A 24,046-nucleotide genomic window follows, 5' to 3' on the forward strand; every position below is an offset into this window, starting at 1 on the left:
ATTCTTCACAGTGGTGACAGGTATGGATGGAGACGGTTGATCCTGGGGCCACCAATTACGCCATTCATCTCCAGGGGTATAACCCAAAAAAATAATTTCGGTTTTGGCAGAATTGCATGACAGTTGATTCTGTCGAAACCAGTCAAATACCTTAGTCAGGCATTGGTGTATTAGACCTTCATTAAACGCTCATCCTTTTCAAACCTGAACAATAGCTGGGCGTCATCGGCGTAAGTTATAATCTAAGCCTCGAGTTTCTCCGCTAAAGGTGCCAATGGTGCCATATAAATATTAAAAAGAGTTGGACTCAGAACTGAGCCCTGAGGCACTCCGACATTCAGCAAAGGAATATCAGCTGAAAAAGGTGGGAACCAGACAGATTGCTGACGGCCTTCTGAAAAAGAGGAAAACCACCTAAGAACCGTGCCCCCGAAGCCACATTCCCTGAGTCTCTGAAGGAGTCGTCCGTGGGGCACGGTATCAAAAGCCGCCGAGAGGTCCAGCAGTATCAAAACTGCCTTACCTCCTCTATCAAGGGTGGCTTTGATACTTTCATTGACTTCCAGTAAGGCCGTTTCAGTGCTATAATTAGCTTTGAAACCCGATTGACCAGAGTGAAGAGCATTTGTGGTCTCAATGCAGTCCGTGATCACCAGAGTCACATACTTCTCCAACACCTTGGCGAAGAAAGGGAGCAGTGTTATGTGCCTATAGTTGCTAACTATGGCAGGGTCAGCTGATGTTTTTTTCAAAAGGGGAAGGAAAGGGGTCGTCTGAGGTCAAGAGGACATCGTCGGCAACATGTAAGGTAGTGCTCTCCATGCTGCAGAGTGATCTGAAGCTAGACTGTAGTTGTGCAGGTGAGCGATGGGCCAGTAGTTGGTAAGGTCATCAGGGTCTAGTGTAAGTTTCTTCGGGAGTGGGAGGATCTGCCAGGCTACCGCTAAGTGTATCTGCCGAACCCAGAAGTTGCTAGTCATTTTTGTTTTAAATCGCTTATAAAGCACAGAACCAGCTAAAAAAAAGCAACGGTTGTAAAAGCACATTTCAACCTTTTTTAATCCCAGCCTCCTTTGTTGCTGCCAGCTCAGCTAAAGCAGGCGCTAACATGTTAATTCCCATAAACAAGATCATTAGTAGTTACCCCGTCTTAAACAAGAAATATTGTGTGTCACCCATATCACTGGTACATCAGTAGCTAAACTGAGTTCTCACATGACCGTCCTAAATTCATTGGCCTTAATAGACCATCGCTCTGTGCCGTTCTTACTGCTGTTTAAACCGTGTCATATAATGTCAGGGCCATGAACACCCCTTGTAACTGGATGCCCTCCCCAGTTTGTCTGTAGTCTATGATACACCATTTCACAGCAAAGATTTTGCAAACCCAGACTTCCAAGGGAGGCTATGAAACATGTCAACTGGTTTCTGAAAAAAAGGTGAGCTCTGTCCTTTGAGGTGGAGTTTTTTTATTTGGATTTGAACTTTATCTGGTAATAAAAAGTCCAGTCAGCTTTGGAGATCTAGATGAACAGGCACAACAGAAAGATAACCTGTAAAAAGGCAGGTTCTGTTTGATTTCCTCAACCGCTGTTGCAAAGACGCTGCCCAGAATGCAACATGAATAAAGCACAAAAGAGTAGACACACGGACAACTAAGGAGGCTGCAAAAAGCAAATTGTTACTGGATCTGTGCTCTATCTGTGGCGCATATAGTTTCAAATCGTCACTGAAAAAGGGGGTTAACTGGTTGAAATCTGTTTCTGTCATGCACAGCACCTTCAAGTTAATATTTTGCTCTACTGGATCAATAAAAGCTGCAGCTAGCCAGAGAAATTATACTCGTGGACCTTGCCCATCGCTAGATTACTACATTTTGAGTGTGTTTTTGGATAGTTCCAAATACTGGCCATTTCTATACTTAAATCAAAAATGGCAAGATCTTGTAGATTATCCTGAATACAATGTCACTGGTGACAACTTAAGTAACCAATGGAACTAAGGCACAGGTTTATTGATAATCTCAGATTTGACATGCCCGGAACTGGTTTGGTAGAGCCAGGCTATATCATGTAGCCCCAGAGGTCTTCAAGGATGCAACCTGTCTTCATTTCAATATTGCCACTATTCTCCTGATCCAATTTCTCTACAAAAATGAGAAAAGGAGCTTGGTGACTCCAAATCTAGCTATGGTGATCACTGCACGGTCATTACAGACATTGCCTCTATCCGGAACTTTTGATCAACATATTGTTTGTCTGTGTGTTAATCTAATTAATTTAATGGAAGCCATGCAAGACCACAAAACCAGGAATGCATTAGGTGCACGAAAGTTCAGGATGGAAATAGTGTCTTAGTGGTCTGGAAGGAGGTTGCACCCTAAATCTAGCCAAAGCAAGATCTGGGCATTATCTGCAAAGAAGTAAAACTGGGAACTTTAGAACTGGATGCAGATGACTGCAGATGGATGTTAAAAGTGAGTAGTGCTAGGAAACTGTCTTGTGATGGTCAGTACCTTGAAAAATACAGATCTAGTGACAACGCTTAGCTCTGTCCTGAATGGAGCCACCAACTTCAGGCCAAGGCCAGTGCAATGATACTGCTCAGTCCTACTGATCAATATGGTTCTCGCAGTCCACAGATCTGAAAGCTGCATAAAGGTTGCATCAAAGTGTGCCTCCTTTGCTAACAGCCTCATCAAGATTGCGGAAGTGCTACTTTGCGGTCAAGAAGAGGCTCCAGACAGCAAACCTCCGGTACGCCCTGTTATTCCCGGCCCGACTCAAGATAATCTACGACAACAAGACCCACTTCTTCGAGAGCCCCACTGACGTGGAGGAGTGGCTGGAGGTGATGGACATCGAGACAGCCCAAAGGGCAGCGCCCGGCAGCTCCGAGAACAGTTCGGATCGTACAAGAAGGACTTCCCCCACACCGTCTGCACAGCAGAAACGACGCAAGCCCTCTATCGCACAGCAAAGGAAGACCAGATGACAGCGGTCAACATGGTGGGCTATTTCCGAGATGAACACGATATAATTAACACAGACACGGAAGACAGTACACTACACTCTGACTCAGAACACAGCGTGGTCCTGTTCCCAACTGTAACGCCAAGAGCGGCGGACGAACTACTAGATAATGGACAAGAGTGATGACCTAATTCGGAGTAACCTGTGACGTTATTTCCTACTGATATCCTTTGATGGTAGCTTACAGGGGCTGAGAGGTACGGGGTGGAGGGTGCGGGCCCCGGGCAAAATGGAGAGACGCTCATTCTGTGACAATTGGGGGTTGTCCCTATGCTCCGCCTTGCATGTCTCTTCCATGATGGCTGTACTTTCTTATCCTGCCATACTAGACCCTTATAAATTGAGTTTGTCGGGATTGATGGTGAGTAGAGCAAGACCTGTATAATCCCCCAATTCATCCCCCCCCCACTCCTCCCCCTGAGGTCGTCAAGAAATTTATCTCATGCAAAGACTTCCCCGGCGGTGCCGCTGAGCCGGCAACGTAGAATTGTGAAAATATGTGGACAGGGTACATGCTAAGCCAACCCCCCGAAGGCGTATGCACCAATGTTTGGTTTATTGTGGTTTGCATTTCATGGTTCGGCACAGCAATGTTTTTTAGCTGCGCCAAAAGAGTTCAGGTTTGGGTTGGGCAGAAGTACGTCTCCTGGTTATTGCAGATAAAGCTTGTGATGCAGTTGAGGGCACAGTTTATCGAGGCACTTCTCTCCGAGTATGGCTGACACCATAGGGAAATATAGGCTGGCTACCTGGAACGTGCGGGGACTTGGCGCCATACAAAAGAGGCACAGAGTACATGCATTCTTACTCCGACAGCACACCTACAAGAATCCCACTTAACACACTCCGAGACACACACACTGCGGAAGAAATGGAGGGGAACCGTCTTCTCTACAACATATTCTGCATTCTTCAGAGGGGCTACCATCTGGGTGAGACATGGCACCCCCTTTGTAGAACTGGGGAGGAAGGTTGATGACCAAGGTAGATATATCCTAGTGAAAGGCACACTGGACGGCGCACTAGGGGTCCTGGGCAGTGTATACGCCCCGAACTTTGACCAAGACACATTCCTGACGAGGGTGGGCCGAGCACTAGCTGACTGGGCAGACATACCTTGGATTTTGGGAGGGGACTGGGATATGGTTATAGACGTAGATCTGGATAGGTCGCACCCCCCCTCCAGACGACGGGTGTACACAGACTGGCGGACTCCTGTAGGACCGGGCCCCGGGGCTGGGGACTGACGGATAAATGGCGAACACTTCACCCGACACACAGAGAATATTCTTACTATTCCCTGGTGCATGCCTTGCATACCAGACTAGATAGGTTTTTGTGCACTACCTCACTGCTGTCTAAATGTACGACCTCGGACTACTTGGCTAAAACCTTCCCCGACCACAGACCTCCGACACTTGACTTGCATTGGGGACGGGTGCCATCCCCGGTACCAACTTGGAGACTTAGCCCGCTACTGTTAGAGGACGGCCCCTTCCGCGCATCCTTGTCGGACACCTTAGACAATTACTTCCGGGAAAACTGGGATTCGGCGACTTCTAACCTGATGGTGTGGGACGCGATGAAGGCAGTGATAAGGGGAGCGGCCATAGGACAGACGGTGGGTGCTAGGCAGGAAATCCACAGAAAACTGTGTGCCGTGGAGAATCGTCTAAAGACCCTAGAGTCCGCAGTGGGTGAGAACCCCGACCGAAGAGGGGAACTTCAAATGAGTAATATAGAACATGCCGACCTCTTAGAAACACTGAGAGTCATTGACTACAAAGACTATTTACGACGACAACAGGCTGAATCGGACAGATCGGGTGCCTTACTGGCTCGGCTCATACGTGACAGTCCCGAGGGACGGCACAGGGGAGCTGGTATCTAAACAGTCGGCCATAAATGACGCTTTTAGGGACCACCTAAGTATGCTATATGCCTCCCCTCTCGAGGAAGACCGAGAGGAAATGATAGAATTTATGAGAGATCTCCCCTTCCCGGTTCTGTCCTGAGCTGTACAGGCGGAGATGGACGGACCCATCACGCAGCAGGAGATCAAGGTGGCCATTCATTCCCTCAATCGGGGTAAGACACCTGGTCAGGATGGATTGCCGGTAGAGTTTTATCAAACCTATTCTACTACCCTGGTACCTGTCTTGGAGAACGTCTTTAAGACATCCTATGAATCTGGTCACCTGCCTATTTCAACGATGCAGGCCTCGGTTATTTCAATCCCAAAATCCGGTAGGGATGCCCTTGATATAGCAAATTACAGACCCCTATCAATGCTCTCTACGGAGTATAAAATACTTAGTAAAGCCATAGCTCTGCGAATACAGGCCCATCTCCCGGCCCTAATACATCCGGACCAATGCGGCTTCCTACCGGGAAGGAGTACTTCCCAAAACACGAGGAGGCTCCACACCCTTATGGCTGCTACGCCACCGACTCTCCCTCAGGCCGGCTGTGTCGCACTGGATCTCCGACAGGCCTTCGACTCATTGTCCCGGACATTTATGTTTGAGGTCTTGAGACGTTTTGGCCTCCCCGACTCCCTGATACGATGGATCCGGCTGCTGTACACACCCCCAACAGCTCGGGCACGCACAGGCCGACATCTCCTCTAGCTACGACATTTACCGAGGCACCCAACAGGGTTGCCCGCTTTCGCCCCTACTGTTTGTCCTGACCCTAGAGCCCCAGGCGATCGCCCTTCGGACCAGGATGGCTGAGATGGGCATCCCCATCAGAGGAACACACAATCTGATATCAATTTACGCCGATGACATCCTATTGTATTTCCGAGACCTGGAGGAGAACCACTCGGCCCTAGCGACCATCTTTGACCGGTTCGCGACAGTGTCGGGGCTGGCGATCAACCCGGCAAAATCGGTCGGGTTTTACTTCCACGAAGGACAAAGGCCTGCCCACATAAAATTTGGCACCTCCCAAATCCTGATAGCGCAGACCACATTCAAGTATTTGGGCATAAATGTCTATAGGCGTCCGGAAGACCAGATAGGAGGCAACATCCGGCGGGCCATTAACGGCCTGCGTAGTAGTGTGCAATTCTGGACGTCTCTGCCACTGTCTGTCATGGGCAGAATCGCCATCTCTAAAATGGTTATGCTCCCCCGCATGCTTTATTACTTTGCAAATCTACCTGTTCGCCTCCCGCAACACATATTCAACACACTGAATACACTTTTGATCGGCCTCATCTGGGGCAACGGGCGGCGGAGAGTGAGCCTCAAAAAACTTCAATTAGGTACCCGACGTGGAGGCCTTGGCGTGCCGGACTTTCGCGGATATTATTACGCGAGTCAAATACAGTGGCTATCGCGGTGGGCGGCGGGCAGAAATTTACATTAAATTGATTACACTAGCGACCGGTTGGAGCGCGGAGAGCTGCTCTCCCTTTTGTTACCCAAGACCAAGCTACACCGAGACTGTCACCCTCTCTTGCATACCGCCCTGACATGCTGGCGGAAGGCTTTGGCGTACACGTCAACGACCCCGCCTTATGCCGATAATATCCCCCTGTTGGGAATCCCAACGCCGCAAGGGCGTCTGACACACCGTAGATTACGGCCCTGGACGGATGCGGGAGTGGACAGAGTAGGAAACCTGTTCGGAGATGACGTGCTGTTGGTTCCTTTGTACAGGCCACAGGAGCTCCACCACGACTATACATACTACATGCCAACGTGACACGCTACGTACGAAACACATGGGCCCCACAGCGCAGTAGACCCGAACAACACAAACTGGTGCACCTCCTTCACTACTTGGGGATGGGGGGACACCTAGTGTGGTGGTTATACCCTGGCATTAGGGAACACGCCGCTACACCTCTTGCCCCACTTAGGAACACCTGGACGTTGGACACGGGGGAGGTTATGACAGATGGGGCCTGGAGGGCTGTCCTAGAACACCCTAGAGGAGTGTCCAGAAATGTAAAATTCAAATTTATCCAAGCTATGGTGCTCCATAGGGCATACCTTACCCCCCAAAGACTGCACAGGATGTTCCCTGCCTCTCCCCATTGCTGTCCCCGGTGTCAGGCAGACGAGGCCGGACTTCTCCACATGATGTGGCCTTGCCCACGCTTAAGCGGTTACTGGGGACAGGTCCGTCACATACTTCACACTGTCACGGGCATGCAGATACCAGAGGGAGCGTTGCCTTGCCTGCTCGGGCATAGGAAAAGACCCAAAGGGCATAAGGCCCTGCTGAAGATCCTGGACTTAGCATTGTTGTTGGCAGTCAGGGCACTAACTATGAGGTGGAAATCTGCAAGACCCCCCACTGTAGAGACCTGGCGATCTGAACTATTGAAGTGGGGCAGGGCCACTGGCGTGGCTCTTCACAGGGAAGAGGAAAGAGGGCTACGGACACATCCGATTGCGCTAGACTGGGAACGGATGTTGCTAGAACTAGAGGACATGGATCTGGCGCCCTCCCAGGCGGAGACCTCATAGTGGGAATTGTTGAATGGGTGAGGGGGTGGCCATGAGCAGGGTCTTGTCCAAGTCGCGTACAGGTCTGCCAGAAGACGATGGATACAGTTATTTGGATGTGTCTGCTTTTTTAAACTTCTATATTTACAAAGTGGGTGGTGATGGACAGAGTATCTGAATTAAGCAGATCACTCATACCCAGTCAAGAGATCAGGGCTTGATCCATCACCGTTTTTTAGCTCACTGCACCATCCCAGCTAAGAACCTGGCTATATGCAAATTAGCCCGTTCCTGACCCAATGCACCATGGGAACAGGGCAGACCAAACTACCAAGCCAATTCTTCACTAGAAAGGAAACAAGCTTCCGGGGACCGGTTTCTGGCATTACAGCCGTCTTCGGCCCGGCTTGCTTGAATCCTGATGGTGCAGTGAGCAAGGGACTCGCATCCGAGCATACCCTTCCACGCTTGTGGTGGCCAAAAATATTTACAAAGTGGGTGGTGATGGACAGAGTATCTGAATTAAGCAGATCACTCATACCCAGTCAAGAGATCAGGGCTTGATCCATCACCGTTTTTTAGCTCACTGCACCATCCCAGCTAAGAACCTGGCTATATGCAAATTAGCCCGTTCCTGACCCAATGCACCATGGGAACAGGGCAGACCAAACTACCAAGCCAATTCTTCACTAGAAAGGAAACAAGCTTCCGGGGACCGGTTTCTGGCATTACAGCCGTCTTCGGCCCGGCTTGCTTGAATCCTGATGGTGCAGTGAGGCTGAAATGCCAGAAACCGGTCCCCGGTAGCTTGTCTCCTTTCTGGTGAAGAATTGGCTTGGTAGTTTGGTCTGCCCTGTTCCCATGATGCACTGGGCCAGGGACAGACTAATTTGCATATAGCCAGGTTCTGAGCTGGGATGGGGCAGTGAGATAAATAACGGTGATGGATCAAGCCCTGATCTTTGGACTGGGTAAGAGTGGTCTGCTTAATTCAGACACTCTGTTCATCACCACCCCCTTTTCTGTATCGTTTTTAAACTTCTAGGCCTAGGATTGTAGTACAGGCTGTGCCAGGACGCCAGGAGACGTACGAAACGGGGAGGGAAAGAGGGAGGGATGGGGATTGGCTATGACTTAAACTCTGGGTCCAAAGTCGCATACACACTAATGAGGGGTTCGCTGTTATCAATATGAACCTACTTGTAAAGAATTATTGCTATTACATACAAATGTCTACGCCGGAGCTGGCGACCCACATGAACACATCTATGAGAGTCACTAAGTCAGATGCCTAAAGTTTAAAGGGAGAAAAAAGAAAAGACTGTGTGTAGAAGATGTTATCCGTATATGCAATGTAATATTTGACTGCAGTCGCAAATAAAGAGTTTAAAAAAAAAAAAGATTGCGGAAGTGCTCAGGTGATAGGGGTTTCCTCCACTTGTTTCTCCTTCAAAGAGGCCTGTAAGCCACAGACCCTGAAGCACATCCTTTTTTTTATGAAAAGAAGGCGAGGTCAAAGTTCAAAGTAAAGTCATTTTAATCCAAAAACTGATATCTGATTCAACAAAACTGCCATAATCTGGACAGAATATATTCGTAGACAGAAACAGGAATTCCGAGGTCACTGCGGGTATTTCGCTCAAAGGATGGCATGTGGAGCACTGCACACAGGGCTTAATTTTTAAATAAGAATAAGCCTTAAGGTACACCGATTTCTTTGGGAATTTCAATCAAACACAATTCTCCAGGTTGGCATACCTGGTAGTTGCTGCTCAGCCAGGTTTAGCTCCCAGGTCTACAGCACGGTTGCTTTGTGTCTAAAATGTCCACGCGCAGAAATGAAGAGATAAAGGTGCCCTTAGAGAACTCTGCAGGTAACACTGACTGCAGGTACCGGTCTAGGACATCTTAAGAGAAAGGCGTCCTCCAGTTTTTTAGGACAAATATTTACTTGGACCCATATGTCCAAAAATCTGAACGAGAAATTTTGCAAAACTGGACTTAGACGGGGCAGATGTGACATAGACGTCCTTCTTCAAGGCGCTTTAAACAAGCATCAGGTCAGAACAAAGAAGTGCGGTCATACTGCTCAATTTACCAATGTTAGGAAAGGTCATGTTACATTCAGCAGCCTATTTATTTTTATGTACCTTTACAGATCAAAATGCTTTCCTCGTGCTGTTTCTTCAAAGGATAACATTTCACAAAACATTTACTATCAAATATTTTAAGGATTCACAAAAAGTCACTAGCCGCCAATGACTGCGCTTTAAAACTGTCGCACCAATGACCTACGCTCAGCAAAATGTCACTTGACTTGACACTGCTCGATGTTCAACCTCGACTTACTGAAAACACAAAAGCGCCAATAATGTACGAAAGCTGAAGCATGTTAAGTCATTTCTTAATTGTCACATTGAGTCAAATGGGAATTAAAAAAGACAATAAAGATAATTCGATCTATAACAGCTCTTACGTTTTGTGAAATGTCATATGATCACACTTTAAATATGTGGTTCTACTCTTAAATGATCGATGCATTTTCTCACAAGCTAAACGTGTTTTTTGTTTTTTTCCAGAAATGCTTCGGTTAGGTGTATAGGTACCCAGTGCACGGCTAGGTGCACAGCCATGCCAAGACTGTTAATTCCGCAAACCGAGAGCACTTTATTTTTCCATTTTGCACAATTACCACAACAAACACTTATGAGCACTGAAGACTTATCATGCAAAGCAAAAAACATTACCCACCCTATATCGATGTTCTTTATGGACGCTTTGCAAAAAGCACTCCATGCAAAGCACACAGGTGGTGTCAACTGCGCAATCTCTGCGAAAGGAAACAAACACACAAAAAGTTGCAGTTAGTGGGTTTGCTGTACATGTTCATTCCTAAACGGTTCGATTATTGTAAAAACACACTACTTATTTTAATCTTTTTAGTATATTTTGTAGTTTTAAATAGTGCAATAATGGCTAGTCGGACCAGCCTAGTCCCGTTTCTGGGTGGCGACCTATTTCTCTTCCAATAAAGAATCTGCAAGGGCCCACAAAATCTGCATATTTTATAAGGCTCCCCCCACCAACCCAACACACCTCTCAGTCCCTTCTCCAATCCCACGGTCACAACCGCTTACAAAACGGTAGTCTATTTCACGTTCTTTTGTTCTTTCAAAGAACCCCGAGACGCTAATGTCTACTGCCGTTATTTCTCATAAAAAAAAGTAGGAACGAAGACCGCTTTCAGCATGGTATGTTTCTCGGCATCGTGCACTTAGTTCTTAAGTCCCTTTTTAGGTTTCGCCTCGTCGAACGCTGCGCACCGCGCAGCTTTTCGGCGCTGGCGAAATCTAATGTTTACAGTATGTGTGTATTGTCCCGCCCTCCCTTTCCATTGGCTAGCTCCATAAATGGAGGCTAGCCATTGGAAGAGAGATCTGCTCGTCATTCTGCGAGCAGATTCGTGGGCGTTCCCGCGATTTTTACTCATCCCGCCCCTTTGCGATCGTCATGCGGCGGTGGGCGGTTGTTTATTTTATTTTTTTTTCAAGCTTTGTTTTCGCCATTTTGGAAGTGTTGTTTGCAGGGGTAGGTTGCGCGATGTCCTGCTGTCCGTTCGCGCCCCCCTCCCGCTGTCCGTGAGCCCGTTCCTGCCCCCTCTCCCGCTGTCCGTTTGCCCGTTACCGTCCCCCCCCCGCTGTCAGTGTGCTCGTGCTTTGCATTTTTGCAGAAGTGGAATACTTTTATATATGTAGTGCTTGATCATTGGGCTGATCCACTAGTTGCCTCTGCTGTTTTCCTTATGCCTAGAAGTCGTGTGTTACAGAAGTAAATAGGTTAATGGGCAGCTGAGCAGTTGCTTTACTGAGACAGTTTTGCCACTGTAGCAGCGAGTGTCGTATTGTGTGACTGATTTATTCTGCCATGTTAGCGTAGAACACGTAGTATCGATAATTATTGTTGCATTATTAAATGGCATCTGTAGAATTGTGTTAAAGTATGCGCCTTTTTTATTTATTTTTGCAGTGAGCCATAGAGCAGAGAAATGGGCATAATTACAGTGTTGATATACAATAATTATCCTAATGGATTGTTTTGCTGTGTCTGACTTACTTTGCACGTTCCAGAGGCTGGGTCTGTCTTGTTTTTATTTTAAGAAATGTCTAGGGCGTTTAGAAAACACGTACGTGTTTTGATTGTGCTCAGAAGCTCCTATACATACACGAATACAATAAATATTTGTTTGCCAGTATTGTATTTTCCCAAGTACTTTTTTTATAACATTTATTTCACTGGTTAGATATGTGGGCACAGCGAATCGCGGCAGCAGCTGTGTGCCTTCATGACTAGCCGATTGAATTGTGTTGCAGTTACATGTGACTTATGTCCAGGTCTTATGTCCTGTTGGGATTGCATTTCTGGCACAGTAAATATATGCATACCGTTAAACGATTTTGCCAAACCTTACGTTTTACGAGCCAAGTATAGTCTGCCCTTGCTGTAAATGTTTTCTCATTTTACTTCCACCGCGCCAGTTCTGAAAAGGGTAGTAGTTAAAGCCCGCAGTGATTAGCATAAATTAAATGTTTCTAGTTCCTATGTTACCGATTGAATACCACTTTAAGCGGAATGCCTTCCTGGCTGGTCTAATAATCTTGAAGGAACATGTCTTAAATCGAAGATTCACTACTTCAAGGAGCCTGGATTATAGAACCATCTTTTCAAGATGGCTGTGCAATTTTTGTCGGTGCTGTTACAATATTAGAGACATTAACAGTTAATGTCTCTCATTAGGATTTCACTTTATAACTCTTTAATTCCCTTCTTTCATTCGGTAATGTCAAATGTGCCGACATTTAAACGACAATGAATTCAGCTTCTGTGCAGGTGTGAAACACTTAACTGCCATATTAATCAACTCATGAGTGGACCAAAGTTTTTCGACCCAATTGACCGTGAAAAATGTGGTGTGTGCTACTTATCTGATCCAGTAAATTCAGATTTTATTTGGCGTGACACCTCGCAACCTATCTGGACCACTCATAATTATGTTCCAAGAATTGCTCCAGAATGAAAGTATTGTAGAGATTTCAGTGAGAACTCATTTACGTGGCGTTTTTTTGGGGGGGTTTACATGTTGCTTTGGGTCTGCTCCATTTTAATCATTGACGTTCTTCACTAGGCTGTCATTTACTTGGTCTGGTCTCAGCTCAGTGGAGTATTTCTCTCTAATACTAGTCTGTTTCTTACTGCCTCTAGAGTGTCTGCATTGAACTGCATGAGGGACTAATGTGCAACTACAATTTCCCTTTTTTCTTGATCAAGTGTGTTTAGGCTGCATGTTTTAGCCCATTAAAACCTGACCCATACACTGTGCAAGTGCTCGTTAATGTCAAGATTGTAACTTGTCTGAACCTCTCAAAACATTTGATTGTGTGCCAAGAGCAGTAAATGGGTGCAAATACCTGTTTTTCAGAATCCTTTTAATGTTGCCTAGACAAGTGGTTTTTATGCGTCGAGGGGTGTTGGGGGGGGGGGGGGTGAGATTTGCGGGGCAGAGAGGGCTCGTTGTCCTGGACCTCGTGCTCCTGCCACCAAATTCATCTTTGTAATGTGGCTGTGTGTGTGTGTGGCTGTGTGTGTGTGTGGCTGTGTGTGTGTGTGTGGCTGTGTGTGTGTGTGTGGCTGTGTGTGTGTGTGTGTGTGTGTGTGTGTGTGTGTGGCTGTGTGTGGCTCTGTGTGTGTGTGTGGCTCTCTGTATGTATGTGTGTGGCTGTGTGTGGCTCTGTGTGTGTGTGTGGCTCTCTGTATGTATGTGTGTGGCTGTGTGTGTGGCTCTCTGTATTTGTATTGCTGTGAGTGTGGCTCTCTGTATGTGTGTGTGTGTGGCTGTGTGTGTGTCGCTCCCTGCATGTGTGTGTGTGGGAGAGACCGCAGTGCGAGAGCGACAGCAGTGTGAGAGCGACAGCAGTGTGAGAGCGACAGCAGTGTGAGAGCGACAGCAGTGTGAGAGAGACAGCAGTGTGAGAGCGACAGCAGTGTGAGAGACAGCAGTGTGAGAGAGACAGCAGTGTGAGAGAGACAGCAGTGTGAGAGAGACAGCAGTGTGAGAGAGACAGCAGTGTGAGAGAGACAGCAGTGTGAGAGAGACAGCAGTGTGAGAGAGACAGCAGTGTGAGAGACAGCAGTGCGAGTCTTCTAGGGAGAGCATGGTGTGTGGGAGAGCATGGTGTGTGAGAGGCAGCAGTGTGTGAGAGACAACAGTGTGAGAGACCTTTTATTTATGTTTTGGTTTTTGAAACTTAAATAAAACGCATTGTTATCTGCAATATCATTAGCTCAAACTCGCGGAAATACGCGACCTATTGCATTGCAAATGCTATAGGTCTCGCATTTCTGAGAGATTACGCTATTGGCATTGTAAATGACAATGCCATTCATTTATTTATTTTCAAAACCAACACATAAATACAAATGTTGTCATTTACAATGCCAATAGCTCTAACTTTTCAAAAGGCGAAACCATTGCATTGTAAATGCTTGTTTCCTCTAGAGCTGGACACTACTATCAAAATGGGATCATATACATGTGTGAGGGTGTGTATGTGTTAGACCTGGCATCTTTGGCTTGGTTTTCCCCTATCTTTTTGCTTCTACCTCCTGTATTTTTGATGCTCTGCTGGATTGCGTTTTTGCTGGTGTAGATGCTTTGGACACTCTGCCACTGCTGATCAGTGCCAGAGTGTACGTGCTCCCTGTGTAAAGTGTTATTCTGATTGGATATACATATTTGGCATATTTGTATCACCATGAAGTCCCTAGTAAAGTGCACTGGGTGTGCCAGGGCTGGTGATGACAAATGCTACTAGTGGGCCTGCAGCACTGATTGTGCCACCCACATGAGTAGCCCTAAAATGATGTCTCAGGCCTGCCACTGCAGTGCCTATGTGCAGTTTAGAAACTGCCATGTCCTCCTGGTCAGTGTCCCCACTGACCAGGCCTAACCCTTCTCTTTTTGTGCACATCAGTCACCCCTATGGAAGGCCCAAGGTACCCCCCTGGGCAGGGTGAAGTGTATGTAAAAGGTAGAGCATGTACTAGTGCAGGTGACATGCTCTGGTAGTGAATTACAGCCATTTTCGTTTTTCACTATTGTAAGGCTATCTTGCTCCATAGATTAACATGGGGGATGCTGGCTACAGTGGCTTCCAGCATTTCTTCCCATAGGAACAAGATAGGACATAAGTATCTAGTATCCCTGAACTCAGAATTTAATAACACATCTTTTAGGAAAGGTTGTTTTTAAATCATGTGTTTGGGAACAGCACTTTTAGAAAGTTGCTGTTCTCTTGTCTGACCTTTCTGTGTGCCTTGGCCTGTTTGTGGATTGACTGTCTGGTTTGAGAGTGACAGAGGCTGGGGATGCCCCAGGAGGCTGGCTGAGTCAGCCCTAGGCTGAATGACTGCATTTGCAACTGGAGTGGTGGGAGGAGTTAGCATCTGGGCCTGAATAGGGATGTGCCTGCCTTCCACAATGCTGGCTCCACCTCCTGCTGGGCGGCTGACGACCCTGCCCCTCACTCTGAAAGCAAAGGAGAAGCCAGGAAAACAAAGTACTAAGGAGACACCCAGAACTGGTTCAGACCGGGCTCAGGGCCCACTTGCACAAAGAGAACAAAGACTTTTAGGGGTATTTGTACAGGACCCCTGACAACAGAAAATTAGATCATCCTGGAATCAAGAAGGAACCTCTGCCAAGGAGAAAGCTGAAACTGAAGAAGGAAGACTGTCCTGCTGTTGCTCTGCTGGACTGACCTGCTGTTGCTGTGCTGCCAAGGAGAGGGGAAGGACTTTGCTGTGGTGCTGTGTCCCATGTCTTGAAGGAATCTCCAAGGGCCTGAGAAGAGCTGGCTCCCTGTTCTGAAGTCCCAGGAACAAAAGGACTTCACCGCCAGCTGCCCTGAACTCTGCTGAGAGAGTTCTGTCCTTCCTAGAGTGCTTGATCCAGTTTTGGGGCCTCTGGAAGTTGTACCTGTGCTGGGAAGCTTGAAACTAAGCTTGAGAGACTTTGCAATTGAAAAGTGTTGCATCGCTCGCTTGCGGAGCGCATCCCCGACAGTGCGAGAAGATTCCCGCCGCTACGAAGGCCGAGATCGTCGCAGCGCCTGAAGCCGCTGCCAGAGCCGTCGCATCCTTCGTTTGCGGGACCCACCAGACCGGTGCGGGAAAGTCGAACATCGCTGCGAGTGTCGTCGCAGAGCCTGTTGTCGCTGGGTGAGATCGCCGCACCGCTTGCTTGCGGACCGCATCACGTCGCTGCGAGGATCGTCACAGAGCCATCGCATCGAGGAGCTGCGAGAGAGAGGATCACCGCTGGATCGCGCATCGACGCCCCGGAGATCGTCGCAGCCCCTACGAGATTATCGCATCGTGCCCTTGCGAGAACAAACTTCCTACGGAACCTACGCACCGGAATCCATACAAGTGGCCTTCCTCCCCATACAGACCGGATTCGTCGCAACACGCCCGCTGCTGCAGCGAGGTTGTCGCATCGCCTCCACAGGGTCTCAGGAGCAGCGCATCGTTTGTTTTCCACCGCACCAGCTTCTGCTTTTGGAACTTTGTCGCAACTAAAAGGTACTGTGAGTAAACGTGACGCAACTGTGAACTTTTCACGCATCTGTGGTTTATTTTATCGCAAACCTTAAGAACTCTGTTGAAACCATATTCTTGAACTGTGTATGTTGGATTTTTGTCGTTTTGGTCTTGTGTAGTTTAGATTAAATACTTTTATTTTTCTAAAACTGTTGTGGAGTCAGTTTGTGGTGTTTTCACTGTGTTACTGAGAGTGTTGGTACAAATACTTTACACATTGCCTCTGGTTAGCCTAGACTGCTCGTGCCAAACTACCTAGAGGGTGAGCAGGGGTTATCCCAAAGGGTTTCCTCCTTACCCTGACTAGAAGCAAGGGTCCCTATTTGGACAGTGGTACCTACCCCTGCCAACTAGAGACCCCCAGTTCTAACAGTGTGTAAATATGTATTCTTGGCAATTAATATATTTAATTCATGGCAAGTTTATTTAGGTTAAAAAAAACTGCATCACAAGACAACTTATAAACATAAAACTAAAATATAGATAATTTCACCTATATTTCAATTCAAAATACCAGTTGTAAATTGAGGGTAGTACAAAAATACTTAAAAAGCAGATCAGCTACATCTGTTCAGGAACAATTCAATTGTAAGTTACTGTGCTAGGGGTGGACTACATGTAAATATTGTGTGCGCCGGGGAACCCTGAAATCTTGACATCCCAAAACTTTACTTCGATAGAACACCAACAGCTTAATGAATCGAAGATGGCGTTAAACCTCAATTTCATGAGGCATTATGTCTTCAAGGTAAGGCACTTCCAAATACATCAACAGTACCAAAATACAATCAAATAAGTAAAAGGGCCCATTCAATAATTGAATTTTAAAGTCAGATGAATGCATTTAAGGTTTTTATTACAGAATTCAAAAGATGCAGTACGGAATAATTGCCATGAAAGGTCTCAGAAAATAGAACATTGCAGAGTAGTGTAAAATCAAAATTATTATAAGTCCAAAAGGACAGCAGACAGAGAGCATCCCTAGCAGCATCAAAGTCTTCAGGCTCAACCCCAATATTGAGGGTTATATACACTATTTTCGCATATCAAATCACTAAAACGGCAGAATCATCGTGATACAATCATAAGTGTTACATTCATCAGAGCACACTTTTATTAAACGTCTTATTGCCTTTGCACCTAAGCACCATTCCACTAGATGAATATTCGTTCTGCCCACTCTTTGCTAATGTTATCGGGAACACATCACAACTGTATTAGTTACAAATATCATACAAAATGGGCTTTTTCACCATTCTGCAAAGCATTTTTTTTGACATTTGTCTTTTTAAGAACCCCCTGCACTGGACTCAAGTCAAGGGATGGCACCAGGTGGCGTTCATCGATGCTGTTGCAAATTCACCGGATGAAAAACAGATTTCACCATATCAACTAGACCGTTGCAGTAATCTAGTATGATGTCATCAGTGATTGAAACAAATGTAGCTGAAGGATTGTAGGACAGTTTCATTGCTCTGCCCATAAGCACTTCATGAGGTGAGAGACAAGTGTTTTTAGGGTATTTCTTATACTAATCAGGACACGAGGTAAACTATCTGACTTCTTTAGACTGGTAGATGCACACATCTTAGCCTGCTTGTTTTTGATTGTCCACCACACCAGATGATTGAGGATGCATCTACAATGGAACATTTGATCAATCTGGAGAGCTGTACAGATTCATTTCAAAATTTTATTTTTAAAATGAGAGTTATGATCCGTTTCAAAAGAAGTCAGCAGGTCAATGCGGGTTATTGACTCCTTTAACAAAAGCTTGGCAACTGTCATGCTATCCGGTATCTGGGAGGAATAGGCCTCAACCAATTTAGAGAATGAGACAATCACAAGAATGTACTTAGACCACTGTAAACTGGCATCTCTATGAAATCAACTCAAAATTTCATAAATGGGCCCTCTGATTTGTCAATATGATTCATAAGCACAACAATCCTTTTTCCCTGATTATTTCTTTGACAAATGAGGCACTGCTGATACAAATCTTCAGCAACACTTCTGAATTTAGGAATTTAACTAGAACCTATTATACGTCCTAGTCATGGCGTGCCTCCAGATTGACTGATTATGTAGATATCTGGCCATGCTATTCAACATTGAATCAGGTAAGATATAGGAGTGATTCACACAACTTGGTAATTCTTTTTGAAACTCAACATTTCCCACCTTCTTTCAACCTGTGGCCCCTGGAGATCCCTCACATTTAACCAGGCAAGTCTGTATTGGATTCAATAGGAAACAATTTACATTCTCTGCATTTACAACTGAAATCTCACATGATTCATTTTGTTCTGTCTGTTGAACTGTAATTTGTTAATTCGATCTCACAGCTTCATTCTAAAGTGCACACTATCTTGCTATCAGATCTGCATATTTATTTCTAAGCGTCACCAGGTCTTTTACAGGCTTACGGGTAGTACAATTAACCACTGCAATTTCATTTTGTTATTATATTGCTTCTAACAAATTCAGGCAATTTAAGTGTTCCTGATGGGATTTACAGAGGAGGTTATAAAATCCCTATCTGACCCTATTTGTCCAAAATCATGGACCCCTCCAAAACCATACTGGCTGTCTGTATAGACTGTCACATTCAAACCTTCTGCAAGACAAAAAGCTCTTGTTAGTGGAATCAACTCTGCCAATTGTGCTAAAGTTAGCTCAAGCAGATATGTTTCATGAATTTCAGAAAACTAACCATACTGCATACCCAGCATTCAGTGCTCCACAATGGTCTCTCAAACAGGAACCATCTACAAAGAAAATCAGACCAGCCATTTTAAGAGCAACTTCTCTAATGTCTAGTCTTGGCACTTAACTCTGTGAAATAATACAATCATGCTCTGGCTCATCATCAGCATCATTATTATTATCATCACTATTACTCCTGCCTTTGTCTTCTTTGCGATCTGAAGCAGGAAGCAACATTGCAGGATTCAGAAAATGACATGTTTCGATAGAAATGTTCTCAACTGACACTATGACTTGTTCATGTGTGGTCATACAAACGTTTACCATGTGCTAAGTCTGGCTTTGGGTCAGCAAAATCTCAACTGATTGTGGAACAAATACAATTAGCATATGTCTCAACACAATTCCTTCACTTTGCTCCATTACAATGCTAACAGCTGCAACACTTTCAGACAACCAGAAGACCTACAGCTACTGGATCCAACACAGCTGAGAGGTAAGCTATTGGTCTCATGACTCCACCATATTATTGAGTAAGGATAGACAGAGCACACCCGCCTCTCACATGACAGAAGGATAAAACTTCATACTGTAATCAGGCATTCCAAGGGCCAGGGCATTTAATACTTTTTTCCCTAAAAACTCAGAAGGACACTAAACATTTGTCATCAAGTGGTACCAGATATCTGATCTCATTGTGGTTCAGCCTTACTAAAGACTAAGCAATCAAGGAAAAGTTTGAAATCCACCGATAAGAATAGCTAACAATTCCGAGGAACATCCTCAGCTCCATCTGGGTGGTTGATAGACAGATGTTTAGAATTGCAGAAAGTGCAAAAACAACAGTTGATGGACAGAATGCAGAACAATGTCATACATTCACCCCACTACAAGGATCTGGGCCTAAATCCATCATGTTATTTCACTCCACACCACCCCAGTTCAGACATGGCCATATGCAAATCAACCTTGACCCTGTGCCTCATGGGAACAGTCCAGCCCGAACTGCCAAGCCATGTCTTTCCTGGACCGGAATCAAGCATCCTAGGACCAGTTTCTGGCTATCAGCCGTCATCAGCCAGGATAGCTTGACTCCAGTGGTGTGGAGAGCATGGGACTCACGTCTGAGCATACCCATCCCACTCGGGGTGACAAATGCAAAAACAACAGTTGATGGACAGAATGCAGAACAATGTCATACATTCACCCCAGTACAGAGATCTGGGCCTAAACCCATCGTGTTTTTGCACTCCACACCACCCCAGTTCAGACATGGCCATATGCAAATCAGCCTTGACCCTGTGCCTAATGGGAACCGTCGTCCGAACTGCAAAGCCATGTCTTTCCTGGACCGGAATCAAGCATCCTAGGACCGGTTTCTGGCTATCAGCCGTCATCAGCCAGGAGCAAAATAACGATGGATTAAACCCAGATCTGTGACTATGGGGTGAATAATTTGCCATTGTGCAACATTCCGTCCATCATCTTGTGTGTTTTGCTGTTCACCCCATGTGGGAAGGGTATGCCCAGACGTGGGTCCCTTGCTCACTAAGCCACTGGAGTCAAGCTATCATGGCTGAAGACAGCTAATAGCCAGAAACCGGTCCTAGGACGCTTGATTCCGGTCCAGGGAAGACATGGCTTGGCAGTTCGGGCTGGACTGTTCCCATGAGGCACAGGGTCAAGACTGATTTGCACATGGCCATGTCTGAACTGGGGTGGCTTGGTGAGCAAAATAACGAAGGATTAAACCCAGATCTGTGACTGGGGGTGAATGATTTGTCATTGTGCAACATTCCGTCCATCATGTTGTGTGTTTTGCTAGAATTGCAGAAACAAATACTTTGGAGACTTTCCTTGTCCTTTTCTCAATGTGATGGCCAAGATAAATCACGTTCTTTTTACAGTACTGCATCTTTGTAAGGGAAATAATTCAAAAGTGCTATAGTATCAAAGTTTACAATCGTCTTTCGTCTTAGATGCCACCAATAGGCCATCTATATTTTTGACTAGGTCTGACCTACAGAGCAACTTAAACTTTCAAAGTCTTTTTTTAGGATTTGACAAAAAATGTAAGAATTTTCATTTTACCCCTGTGGGATTCGACACCAAACAAGAACTTTATTTTGGAACTGAAATGTAAAAGGATACTTACTATCCTCATGCATTGGAATGAAGAACAACACGCTGCATATGCGCCACCGGACAACATGGAATCACTATTTTATTAATTTTTCAAAGGTCCTGCACTATTCTCCATTTGCCAAAACCATGACCTTGATCAACACTGACAACCTACAGGCTGCCCCAGACCACAATCCTATAGAGGACCATGTCACAATGTCCCCCTTGATAAAGAAAGGGATCTTGAAGAGGTACGGAACACTATTAACATTATCCCTGACTCCCTCACAGAATTGAGAGAGCGCTGGGAGGGAGATGTGGCACTCTGGAAGAAAAGGACTGGGTGGAGGCTTCGATGCCACACCCTTAGAATGACATGATTTGCTTAATAAATGTGAACATTTCTGTTGTAGAGGGGGCACCAGAGATGAAGTCAAAATCACTAAAATAAGTCCATAAAGTTTCTTTTATTCTTCACAATATTCAGAGTTTGGACAACAGCCAACATGTTTCTTTCCATAAGAATTGCATCAGGGCTATTAATAATAATGAAATCTAGGAAGAGCAGACACGCTAAATGACAAAGGAATTATTCCAGAGTATCATGGCTGGATGTGACTGATATGACCCAGGATCGTGGGGTTTCCTTCTGTCATTACTTTTGAATTGTGCTTGTTTATATTTGGAGGCGTTTTGGAATACAACCTTTCATTATTATTAATCCTGTCAGTTTGAAGGTGGGAATCTTTGCCTCTACAAAAGCGGGTCACATGAATGGGTAAGAGTGAATCATGTTACCTAGGTTGTGGAGCATTCCCCTGCTACCGCAAACTGCATTTGTCTCTCTCTGAACAGGTTGGTATGTTTGAATCTGATGAGGTTAGTATTGCTGCCATTCTGGGTTTCAAACCTTTTCTCTTACTGATCTATAATGATACTTTAAAAGTGAAGAACCATGGTATGGCATGGTAAGGTTTAGAATTGTTTTATTCTAGTAGAGGAAGTACAGAAGCTCCCTGGAGTGCTATGCTATGGTAATATCCATTACGGTTCTATTGACCGCAAAAAACGTCTGATGCTCTTGGTTGAACAGTGTCAAATCACAGATGTTTTGGTTGGAAGCTACCATAGGGATACTGAGACTGTCTGCGTCCCTTGTCAAGACAAGGATTTCTCCTTTTGACACAATGTCCAAAGGAAACATCCATGGCTACGTACACAACTTGCTTTCTAGTCTGTGGTATCTGTGTCCATTGTGGTGCATTACAGTATCTCATTGCTCCCATTTGCTCAATTCTCAATAGCTCTATGGAAGAAGGGAGGCTTCCACTAGAGTGGAAAGCAGCACAGATCACCCCCATTAGGAAGAACCCTAAAATCTCCATTGATGAGGTCTCTAATTATCGTCCCATTTCTCTGCTTCCTCTACACAGCAAACTTCTAGAGAAGCATATCAACAAATATCTGTCGGAATTTGTTGAATCCTCAAATCGTTTAGACCACTCACAGACAGGATTTCGACCAAAACACAGCACAGAGTCAGCCCTTGTGGAAGTAACAGATAACTTCCGTATGCGGCGGATGAAGGTCGAGCAGTACTTTTGTTGCTGCTCGACATATCCACAGCATTTGACACCATCTCCCACCAGATCCTACTCCGGCGACTCGAGGACATGGGCATCCGAGAGAAATCCCTAAAATGGTTGACCGATTTCCTCACTAACAGAATGCAAACCATAAACTTAGGCACTTTCAGCTCAAAAACCACTAAAGTCACCAGGCGGGTACCGCAGGGCTCATGCCTGAGCCCCACATTATTTAACATCTATGTTACCCCCCTGGCTGGCCTACTGAGACAACTCGGCTTCATCCCATCTCCTACGCAAATGATACGCAACTTTTGCTCTCCTTTGACAAAACCGACATGAACATCCAATCCACCTTCTCGGAGGGTATGAAAGGCATTGCTCGATGGATGAGAGATAATCTTCTCCAGCTAAACACTGAACAATCTGAAATCAGGCTGTTTGGAGAAGCAATAACGAAATGGTCCCCCAACTGGTGCCCTGAGGAACTGGGGTCAGCCCCATCCCCCAAACATGTAGTGAAAAACTTGGGGGTGAAACTTGACGAAAAACGTACTTTAGAAGAACATTTTAATCAAACTGCAGGGACATGGGTCTCCTCAGCAGAGTCTTCCCCCTCTTACCAACATCCATACGAAAAACCCTGGTCCAGGCCCTAATCCTTAGCCGCCTGGACTAATGCAATGCTTTACTTATCTCTGCCAAGGAATCCTCCCTTGGCAAACTACAAGTAATTCAAAACACCACGGCCTGATTGGTAAAAAACGCCCCCCCCCCCCTCAACCTCAGCCACTCCGTTACTTCGAGAACTTCACTGGCTTCCAGTGAAACAAAGAGTAAAATTCAAAATATGCTGTATTGTTCACAAATCCCTGAACAATATGGGATCCAGCTACCGGACCAAAAAACTGGTCAGATATATGCCACCTAGAACCTTGCGATCAAGTAACCAAGGATTCCTTCATGTCCCACGCATCAAACTAGCCTGCATGGGCGGTAAAGCATTCTTCCATCTCGCCCCGAGGTACTGGAACCAGCTCCTCCCCAGTTGCGTCAATGCCCCAATTTCCTGACTTTCAGAAAACTGCTCAAAACGACACTGTTCTAAACTCTCCTTGTTTGGCCACTAGCTGTCACAGCGCTGAGATACCCCGATGGGGTTGATTTGGGCGCTATACAAATCATAAATCAAATCAAATCAAATTGGTATCTATGAAACCCCCTGGAACATGATCCCACAAAGGCATCTGCTCTCTTCACAGTGTAAGCACTTCACAGGAAGCACTCATATTAGAGTGTAGTCTCTTTTTGTAGTTTTGTTACAGTTTTGGTGTACATTCTTTGGTGTCCAAAGTCCTATGGAAAGCAGCTGTTGACATGTGTTTTGAAACTGTAGGCTACTGAGGGGCATTGCTTTAAGGCCTTTTTTTTTTCAGCGACTACTGGTATCCTACAGGACACGTGTCAGATGGTAGATCAG

General features: G+C 45.7%; 1 protein-coding gene across 2 annotated transcripts in view; it reads right to left on the reverse strand.

Annotated features, from left to right (window-relative positions):
• The window catches only part of UBR2 (ubiquitin protein ligase E3 component n-recognin 2), a 1,610,484-nt gene that overhangs the window by 1,458,236 nt on the left and 128,202 nt on the right, over positions 1 to 24,046 (reverse strand). For both annotated transcript variants that reach the window (XM_078649714.1, XM_078649715.1), the window contains exon 3: positions 10,247 to 10,325. In XM_078649714.1, coding sequence (XP_078505840.1) covers positions 10,247 to 10,325 — 79 coding nt within the window. The remainder of the gene's footprint in view (positions 1 to 10,246; positions 10,326 to 24,046) is intronic.

Source organism: Lissotriton helveticus, chromosome 6 (assembly GCF_964261635.1).
Source record: "Lissotriton helveticus chromosome 6, aLisHel1.1, whole genome shotgun sequence".
Classification (NCBI taxonomy): domain Eukaryota; kingdom Metazoa; phylum Chordata; class Amphibia; order Caudata; family Salamandridae; genus Lissotriton; species Lissotriton helveticus.